This window comes from Boleophthalmus pectinirostris, unplaced genomic scaffold (genome assembly GCF_026225935.1).
Source record: "Boleophthalmus pectinirostris isolate CB_2022bp ecotype Guang Dong unplaced genomic scaffold, ASM2622593v1 HiC_scaffold_19, whole genome shotgun sequence".
NCBI lineage: Eukaryota > Metazoa > Chordata > Actinopteri > Gobiiformes > Gobiidae > Boleophthalmus > Boleophthalmus pectinirostris.
In genome coordinates this window covers 9601358-9612023 of record NW_026571140.1, presented here as the reverse complement: position 1 = coordinate 9612023, position 10666 = coordinate 9601358, and the positions used below count along the sequence as shown (strand labels likewise).

At 38.5% G+C, this 10666-nt stretch overlaps 2 protein-coding genes across 2 annotated transcripts in view; one reads left to right on the top strand and one right to left on the bottom strand.

Moving 5' to 3' along the window:
- Positions 1-12: 12 nt before the first annotated feature.
- tollip (toll interacting protein) lies at positions 13-4106 on the bottom strand. Its single transcript, XM_020927451.2, has 6 exons — positions 4046-4106; positions 3395-3544; positions 1142-1324; positions 730-882; positions 483-567; positions 13-412 (listed from the first exon to the last, which is right to left on the bottom strand). The coding sequence occupies exons 1-6, from the start codon at positions 4076-4078 to the stop codon at positions 189-191; spliced, it is 828 nt and encodes a 275-aa protein (XP_020783110.1). The 5' UTR covers positions 4079-4106; the 3' UTR covers positions 13-188.
- A 3649-nt stretch (positions 4107-7755) lies between these two features.
- adamts17 (ADAM metallopeptidase with thrombospondin type 1 motif, 17) overlaps positions 7756-10666 on the top strand; it is a 26047-nt gene continuing 23136 nt past the window's right edge. The window contains exons 1-4 of the mRNA XM_055154824.1: positions 7756-7832; positions 8103-8203; positions 9225-9242; positions 9382-9431. Coding sequence (XP_055010799.1) covers positions 7756-7832; positions 8103-8203; positions 9225-9242; positions 9382-9431 — 246 coding nt within the window. The remainder of the gene's footprint in view (positions 7833-8102; positions 8204-9224; positions 9243-9381; positions 9432-10666) is intronic.

Here is a 10666-nt window from a genome sequence, read left to right as displayed (position 1 = left end):
CCAAAAAAAAAAAAAAACACTGTAAGCTAATTTACTGAAATATATTAGGCTATAAGCAAGCAGCAATTACTGAAGTGGAAGTGAGCAGGATCATGGTGAATCAGACAGCTTGCACAGATCCTTTGTGTGAGCAGTTAGTAGTTTGCAGAGGAGTTTGGCCCTTGAGCAGAATGTTCTCCAGGTGAGTGTTAGAGCTCTTCGGTCATCTGCAGCAGAGAGTTAATGGCAGCATCCTTGTTGCCCTGCTGTGCCTCCAACACTGTGCGCACCACTTCTTTGTCCAGGTTTGGAAACATATCCTGCAGAGCCTTCAGATCCTCCTCACTGCACAGGGGGCCCTGGCTCACTGGGGCAGCATGTGGCCCAGGGACCCCCATAGGGACCATGCCTTGGTTATACACAGCTGGAACTCCTGAGGAGAATACACACAGAGGTTAACTACACTAAACAAAGAGAAAAGCTGAGTGTGTGTAAAGTCAGACCTGAGATGGGGACGTAGCCCACCCCCTGCTGGTACACAGAGGGCATGAGGACCACAGGCTGGGGCATCACTCCAGCGGGCAGAGACTGAAACAAAGCACCATTTATGGTCAGTGTCAGTCTCATAATGTTACATGTATCAAGTTTGTGCAAACTTTGTCTATACTTATACAGTGAGAGCATAAAGTCATTTCAAAGACTGTGATGGGAATGCCACATGCTTGTAATCAAAGTGATTTGTAAACTTACAGCAAAGGACATGACCAGGTTGATCATGCCCTCTTTGTCATCCCCCTGTCGACCGCTTAAGCTGAACCACTCATCCACCACGCTGCCCTCCCTCAGGCTCTCCGGGATTGTCACATGAGTCCAGGCTATCCGGTCATCCATGGAGAATGCCCTCTGGAGGTATATGAAGCAACAAAAAACACATTCACACATGAATCACAAAGTACATCTGTATGTGGTCATAAATGAGTTAAACATGGACAGGAGAACTAAATATGTAAAATTATAAACAGTACCAAAAAAAGGCAAGGAGTTTAGTATAGTGTTAGCAAATTAAGTCATCTAAGCTGTCATATGCACGTTAAGCAGCTGCTGTAATACTGTAGTAACATGAGCCTTGGATGAGCAGAGTTTTGGTGATTCAGAGTCATACCTCGTCAAAGATCTCCAGGTAGAAGGAGTCAACCCCTGGGGGAACGGTGCACTGGATCACTTTGTTCCAGCGTGGGTTCTTGGCTCCGTTGTGAGCTGTGGGCGTCTCATAAACGGCATACCCCAGCCGGATCCTGCAGTATGGGTCCATCCGCGTCATACCGTAGTTTTTAGCCAGTTTGGCCTAGAATAGAAAATATTAGCAAATTTAATAAAGTGCATATAACAGGTTTTCAGGTTTTTCCAATATGACTTGGTTTAGTGGGATAGTACCTGTAGTAGGGCTGTCAGGAGAATCAGCATTGATATTAAAACTAACATTGAAACTAGATATTCATTTGAGCAGGTATACTATCAACTACTAGCTTTATAATGATCTTGAGCTGTATCAGAACAAATATAAAAACACATAGACTAGTAGACATCTGGACCACTCTGGATCATACCTTGATAAGAAACAACTATTATTTAATTTAAATTGCATTCTATTGTCTAAAGGAAGAGTGTTTTTATTATTATTGTGGTATTGGAAATATTAAGTATTGAGTCTATTCCTTAGTATTCAAATAGAATTTTGTATGGTGACAACCTGAGGTAAATTTTTATCACTGTTTTGCATCAAGATGCAGTTATTTGAAAAAAAAAAAAATACAGGAAGTAGAGCTCTAGAGAATTCTAAAATGGAATACCTCTACCTATGTCATCAACACCAAAACTTACATCTAAATAAATCGACAATTAAAACACAAGGAAGGAAAGGTGTTATTTATTTTCATAATTGTGTAATGTAACACATTTTGGCTTTTGTTAACATTATGGCTGCTAGGTTCTAGTTATGTAATAATCTCTACATTTGTCATATCTGAGACTCTCCCAGCTTCACTACTTTTAAAGGCCATTAAAAGACATGGCTCTGGTCAACACAGATGTGTGATCATTTACTATAGTTTACAATGTGCAATGGGCAATATACCATTTATTAAATAAGTATTTTAATATTTTACTTACGGGCAATATGCAATATGCTAAAAAAATTTACCTTTGAGGGCACATGCAATACATTGTGGAAAAGCACTTTATAAGCAGGGTTATTTAGCAATCTTACATGTTTTCTTTTCTTTTTTTAGGGTTGTGCAAAGTACTATAATAATTTTAGCAATGGGCTGTGTGCAATACTTATACACTGGCACCTTAACTACACAGGGCAGTGTGCAATTTTGATCATATAATCTAACATCCTTTAGTTGACCTGTGTCTGTGATCTTGTGAGTAACCAGCTCTTTATGTCTGTCTATTTGCATCATTGTATTGTCTGTCTGGGTGTATTGTTTTTACTGTGTGTATTTGTTTTATGATTACATCAACCTGTCTAGGGACAGCAGATGGAAATTAGCCTTGGGCAACAATCTGACAACATATTTACATATCATGTATATGTCCATTAATGTGTTTTGTCCCTATTTCAAATAAATAAATAAAATAAACGTTATGCACTTTAATCAGTGATGGTGTCTCAGTCGAACTATGTCAGAAATTCTAATTTTGCTGCAGCAACTTTTACACTACACTCAGGTCGCTTTTGTGTTTCAATCAAAGGTCTCAGTGCAGTTCAACAGGGGGACTGGTCAGGTACGGTCAGTAGATCTGAGTCAGGACATCACAGCAGTGTCCAGGTGAAGCCAGGGGAACACAGCAGGATAGGCCTTACTCTGCTCTGTTGTTTCAGTTGGTGAAGAATCCCCACAAAGTGTTTCCCCTGGAAGGTCTTGGAATATTTACTCTGGAAGGTCTTATGCCACATTTGCTGCCACATATGGTATGAGAAGCCTGTACCATCTCAAAACTTCATAGCTAGCTCCCTGGCTTGCTCCTTGGCTTGCATCTTGCACACTCTCCATAGATATAGGAAAAACAAACACCTAATTTCACACTATCCAATGTGTTCTTTGGCTCAGTGTGCGAACCACGGAGCCACAAGCGCAGCCAAACAGTTCATGTGTCATGGTGTTACGTTATATAAATATATTATCTTGTAGTACTTCTTTCTGTATATAGTTTTTTTTTTTTTTACATGAACTTCCATAGAGGTATAGTCCTGTGAGTGCAGCTTGGGTCAGGTACATAGAGATACATAATAGTTCTGAGAGTTTTTGCCACACCCCTTTTAAATCGACTAATCGATCAACAGGACATGTCTTTAGTTGAACAAGAATTTCTTCAGTTGACATCAGGCCTAATTAGCAGAAGTACATACCTGAACCACTGTGATGCTGAGGCGGCCAATGGTGTTCAGGGAGCCCCCATACTGCAGCTGTCGGGCGGCCTGGGCGTCCAACTGCACCTGCTGCTGTTGCTGAGTGGGGCTGATCCGCAGAAAGTCCTGGGGTAGCTCTCCAATGTACACCTGTTCCACACACAACGGGCCAAATGTGAGCTCTTAAAACGGACATGGCCCAGAAAAATGTCCAAACCAATACACGTGAACGCTTGATAAGACAGAGTAGTTCGTTGTACGGCCTGATGACGAGTGACAGTGGTAATCATCGATATGATGACTGATAGTAGCCCAGTGCTATCGGTGCTGAGCTAGCCGTGTTTACTTTAGAGATTTGTAATAATCCGCTTTGATTTCGGTAAGCAAACGTCACCACACTCTTCACGAGGGGCTAAAATACATAACAATACAACTTCATTTTCACAACATTGTAGGGTTTGTTACTTTACTTGGAGAAAACCCTCTGTACGGGAATTAATAGAGTTCGTTTCTTAGGAAGTGACGTTAAATAAATGTAATGAACAAGGTGTGAACGTAAGTTCGACTTGAGTTTGTCCATTGTGTTGCATACATCGCCTTGTTATTAGAAAATAGCAGCTATATTTGCCCGGAAAAGGAACGTAAACAGACCTGTCCCCGCTGGGTGCTGATGGTAGTCGCCATCTTATCTCTGCTAGTTCGCCTTTTCTTCTTCGAAACTCAAGTCTATGGCATAAAGCACTGCTGAAAGCATCAGCGCCACCTGCTGGGGTAAAGACAGCGCACATAAATCTGCTTGACACAAAACAGTGTAATAAATGAATTATTAAACGTTGTTTTTGTCCACTGAAGTTGTGACAATTACCAAAAGTTCATCATAATTACACCACTGTTTTACCTGACCAAGTCCTCAAGCTGTGCCCAGGGATCATACTATAGAGTGTAAAAATATATTAGTTAAATAAAATTAGAGTCTGTGCTAGGGGTGGATGTTGTCCAGCAAAGCGTTGGTAGCGTAGCTTTACACGTTAAATTTTATGAAATTAATTAACTGATCTGAGGAACTACTTAAGAAAGCAGTATTTAAAGTTTTATTCTAGCAGCTGTTAACGGGAGGATGGATTATCAATCCGGCGAAACCAAGATTATGCACATGTCGGTATGTTCATATTCAGCAGATTGGATTTATTTTGCTATCTTAAGTTGCCGACGCCCCCAACTCCTAACTGTTCTGCCATCATGTGAGTTGGCCATGATCATCATAAAACATTACAAAAATACTATAAATTATTAACGCCATTACAAAACAACCAGCGGAGACGACAAAATAGCATTTTGTCATTCTGATCATTCAATTCTTTCTGTCAGATTCTTTGAAACCTTTTGCTTTCGCTAAACATCTTTGAATGCCTTTAAAATTCCACTGACACGGCCATTCATTGCGCGCGTGCGCGCGTGTGTGTGTGCGTGCGTGCGTCCTACTATTTTTCACAGATACTACTGATGGAGCTTCTGAAAGCCGGACGAATGGTAAGAATCACACTGAAGGAATACAAAGAGAATAAGAGTATATTTTCAATAGAGTATATTTTCAGTATACAGGAATCATATGTGATCAGACTACTAGAGCTTAACACTGGACAAATACTGTTACACAATATAGGCTACACCCAGGGTACACATAACAGTACATGTTTGTCCACTGACCCTTACCACATTCAAATATAGGAGCTCATTACTCATGTTACTGTTATGCATCAGACCAAAGAAAGACCATACCAAACCCATATAACAGATCTAAACCAAGTCTAATCCTGGGTTAAACTATACACCTAATTCAGAACTAATAAACCAGGACTATGCTGTAATTGCACCAGGACTAAACCAGGTCTGAAGAGTCAGGCTAAACCAATAGGGCTGCACATAGTGCTGGACTAAAACTTAAGTGTTTGCTTTGTACATTCCAGGAGGGTGTGGTACAAGAGAGATTTATTTATTTCTTTTTTTTTTTTTTTAAATAGAATGGTGTCGCCAACTCATATTGAGCATCCTCATGTGGGCTTCAGTAGTTGTGATTCTTACCCTTATACCTTTTGTTATTGGTAAGTGCGCCTCTCTGTCACTGCACAAATTTACACAACTGTCTTAAAGGTGCACTTGGTCACTTTTCAGCTGAGTCTGGACTTGTTAACAATTAATCTTTTCCTATGTATTTTAGAGTAATAAAACACTAATCAGTGGTGGAATGTAACAAAGTACAAGTTTTAAAGTACTATACTTGCATAGAATTTTCTGTACTTTACATAAGTAAATTTTTACAGAAAAGTAAAAAGTGCTTTTCAAATCATTTTAAAGTTTATTTTACCATGTGTGACATCCTGATAACATGTTTTAATTTAAGCTTCGGCTTGAGCAAACAAAAATAAATACACAAAATTTAGAAGAAAAATTAAGAAATTGATTAGTTGTTATCAATATATGTATCTATATTAATTTTTTAAAATCATTATCAATATTATTATATTTTATTGTTATTGTTATAATATTATCATGTTTATTGTTCATCTGCAGATTTTTGTTGCAATACAGCATGGTCTTGGGTCCAATCAGTAATAGAAATGATCATAGTCCATATTTGAAAATTTATCTTTTCAGTATTTCATGACAAAGTAGGGTGATCAATAGGATCTTGCCCCTCATCTGGGAGTATGACATTATCACATTCTAGAATCTGAATTATAACATTGTACTTTGCCATGAAATAATCAAAAGCTAAATACACACATTTTGTACTTTATCATTTCTGTTTTGGTATAATCCTCAGAATAGAGCTCACTGTATTACAACAAAAATCTGCAACAATATTAATTTTATCTGCACCCATCATACAAATAATGTTGGCCTATAGAAAGTTGTGATGTCATCTGAAAACTAGCAATATGGTAGTAAGCACTGTCTCTGACGTCTTGTATCGTTTAGTGGAGGGGCTTAAGATGAAGGCGCTCGTGTTCTTTTCCCTTCTAGAAAGTTAAAACCATACTTTGGAACATTCTCCATAGATGCTGTGGAATATTATAGCCATGTTTTTCAATGCCTTAAACATAAATAAGCCTGAATATTTGAGCCTGATTCCGATACCACAGTGATAATTAAAAACACCCTCTCTTTAGACATTAGAATGGGATTTCAACATTAAACAATGGTACTTTCTTTTATATTACCATGTGGTCTTATATCTGTGTAATACCGTGGTCCAGGTAGGTTTCATAGTGGTCCATAGGTGTATACTTCTTTAACTATTCAGGAAAGGTTCATTTTTGTCCTGTGACTATGACCCTTTTACTATTGATACCTGTTCAAATGAGTATCTAGTTTAATTATCAATCAAGTATCTGATTTTCGATACTTTTGACAACCATAGCTGAGAGAAGACCACAAACCAATTTTTGTTTTATTTTTCTTTGCATATTTACGATAAATCAGGTCAAAACTTTAGCATTTTCACACCAGTAAATTGTACAAAAGAACTGTGACTTGTGTGGTTCTGTAGCAGTAGATATTTATGTTTTTTGTTTTTTTTTCTTGACAGTGGACAATGGGCTTTGTTACGACGCTCTGGGGGCTGTGGACTCAGACTTGAAGACCTTCAATGAGGCAGTGGAAGAATGTGACAAACGGGAGATGAAACTCGCACACACACACACACACCATGAATGAATGGGTAAATACCACAGACTGTATATGTATATAAATGGACATAGCTAACCCGCTAAAGATCTGCTTAAAATGCTCGTAGTATCGTATTATGATCCGGGTATTTTTATTTCATATTTTTTTCTGTAAATAAATTCTTTTTCCTAATATGGAACTGGGGCATTTTTTTTGTGTGAGTGTGTTTTGTTTCATTCACACATGTTTAACACACAAGCCATGCAAATTATTTGCTCTGGATTTTCCCATCTCTACTGAATAAAAGGTAAAAGGTAGCTGTTGACTTAAACACTACAACTACATGACATCACAAGGGGGAACAGAGCATGTTGAGCTTTGGAGATGTAGACAGAATGTGTAAATGAAACAAAACATAACTCCAGGTTTGTTTATGACTTAAAGCGCACAACAAGCTGTAATTTTATGTGTTTGGTAATTTTGGCTGAATGAGAGGTATTTTACGTGTCTTTTCAAATTCTATTTACATAATAGTGTTTTAATCATTACTTACAAGTAAAAGAATGAAAATAGAATCAAGCTAAGGACTAGCATTCAATAAATGATGCAAACTGGGGAATGACAGATCCTTTAAAGCTACCATTTATTTTTAAGTTTATTCAATATATATATATATTTTATTTCACTGGAAGATGGCAGATAAGAAACCTGTTCACCCTCCCCCACCTGGCCTTTGTTCAGACTCACCTGTGATCACCTGTGATCTCTGGTCGGTCGGTTATGTAAAAATCTTAATTCTCAATTGTGTGTAAAATAACAGCCTATTAAATAAACAAATAAGGTAAAAAAGGCCAAAACTTTATTAATTTTTCACATTTTAATATATATATTATTTCCCATTACAAAACAATAAACAATACACGTCTTCACCTTTTTATTTAAGCAATTCCTGTTATGTGTTTGAAAGTTGTTGAGCTAACAGAGAGCATACTTATTAACACAATCTTTCCCTGAGTCTAGACTTTGTGTGCTCCATCAGTCAGCCTGTAGAGGGCAGTGACAGCTACTGGGTGAGCCTGAGGCATGATGGTCTGGTGTGGCGGTGGCTCAATGGCAGCAGCAGTGTGATTTACATTCCCTGTAAGTTTCTTTTACAAAACTGAAATCTTTAACTTTTTAACTTGCCTATGACAGGCTGAACTACTAATTTCACTAAAGCACAGTTAAGATCATTATAATTAAGATATATACATACATACATATACATATACATATATATATATATATATACACATACACACACATACATATATATATATATATACATCTATAATTCTGTTCTATTGTATACAGAATATATCATTATTTGACAAATGAAAATATAAGAAAATACCTTTATTTTCTTGAAATATTGTTTAAAGAATCAGAAATGTTTTTTCTAGCATGTGAATTGTGCTTTTGGATTGTCCCCAGCATAAGGTCATCAACGTGGAACTCTCTAAATTTCTCCACTTCCTGTAATTTTCAACAAATTTTTCAACTTTTCTTCACAAATTGCTTCTTGATTGGTATAAAACTGTCTTTTATATTTACATCAGATATTACCCCACCAGACATTTATAATAAAAAAATCTGTCATACATAGGTGCAGTATAACATTTCTGGTGGGAGGGCTTGCCACTTGATTGTCTCCATGGAGATCCACAATATGGAATAAAAATTATTCATCAAATTCGATTTATCTTATTTATTTTTTGCAAATAAATACAAGTAAATTCTTCTTCTTGAGTTGTGTTGCCTCTTGATAGATTTGACCTGTAGCTTGGCTCTTGCTAGTCTCTACAGAGATAAGTTTAACATCATACTGTGGAACACTCAAGGGACAGTCTCCATGGAGACGACTGCAACCTCCCAAAAAAGTAAAAAATACATAGTGCAGCTTTAAAAACTTACAAGACACTGCACAATGTGATCAGTGATTTAGTAATCTTAGTAATTTTAGCGAGAAAGTAATAATATAAGCCAGAAACATCACAATACAAGTTAATTAATCAAATGATACGATTAGTATAGTCAGAAAAGAAACTGAGACAAATTATTCAGCAGTACTCACTGCTGGTCAGTGGTCACGTAAGACTTTTGGTCTTGCTGTCTGTTTCAGATACTCCCAACTCAAGTGGTAATGTGCAATCTCAAAGAGCGGGGAGTGCAACTCTGAGAACACACACACGCACATGCACACAGCGACACACACGTTATGTTGTTAACTAAAAACAACTGCAATTAAAAAAATGTAAGATAATCAATGACACTTTCAGGAGCCTTTAGTTTCAGTGTGTGCAGGTTCATAATTACTGTCTATTGTTTGGTAGACACAGACTTGAGACTGGCCTCTGCCTCAGTGAGGAGCTTCATGAGGGACCTTGGGTTGTATGGGAAGAGCTTCTTACTGTGGAGCCTGGACAGGAGCTCTAGCAGCAGGCTCAGACAGCGCACTGCAGCCCCCCAATATGGCCCTCTGTCCTGGGCTCTGTCACAGTCCATTGCCCCCTCTGCCTCTTCTGCGTCCGACTCTCCGGAGCTGCTGTAGTCGACCAGCAGGACTCCACAATTCTGCCCTGCTCCGTCTGCACATTCAACTCTCCCAGACCCCCTTGCTCCCCGCTCTGTCCTGGGCTCTGAGCAGGCTGCGCTGAAGCCCTGTGGGTCTGTGCGGAGGAGGCGGAGGTAGCGCACAAAATACTCCAGGAAGCAGGTCTCCGTGGAGATGAGGAAGTCCAGCAGCACGCGGTGGTCAAACGCCAGGCTCCGCAGCAGAAGCAGGAAGTGACAGTGCGGATTGAGGCCCAAGGAGCATGCCCATAGCGAGAGAGGGGCAGCGCTAAGAGTGGGCTCCTGCTTCCTGTAAACAGACAACACACAGAAGATCAATGTTTCGGTCAGAATGTAAATTAAAACAAGACTAGCATAATGCCATATTAAAGAGTGTATGGCAGGTTTTTATGATTTTCTAATTTTAACTTAACTTGGTGGAATAAATGCAGTAGGTGTTTGTGAAGAAAAATAGGCTACATTGAAAAAATGTGTATTTTACATATATATATAAATAATAGTTGAAAAGTCATCTGTAGTAGTCTTTGACAGAGAGGTCTCATACAAACCTATGGTGCAGAAAAATGCTGAGTAAAGCCTTGGCTGCTTCCATCATGTCATCATCCTGCTCTCCAAACACAGAGCTCAGCCTGGAGCAGCAGTGCCTGTGTTGTCCAGAGGGGGACACCACTGGGTCCACAGGCAGGACATCCCACAGGGTCTGGAGGCACAGGTGTAAAGGAATTGGCTCTGCATGGGAAACTGTAGTAGAGTGAATAACATCTTATTACAGATTACATCATGTGGATAATTCAAACGTAACAAAAGCAAGTTAAAAGTACATCAAACAGGTTTTCATGTTTTTATAATTATTACTTGGTTTGGTGGTATAGTGCCATAGTTTAAGTTAAGTGACAGTGTGGGGGGAAAACAATTGGGAAGAAAAGTACAACAATACAGGAAGAAGAGCAGAGTTCAAGAATTTTAAGAGCAAGGAACACATTTTTGTAA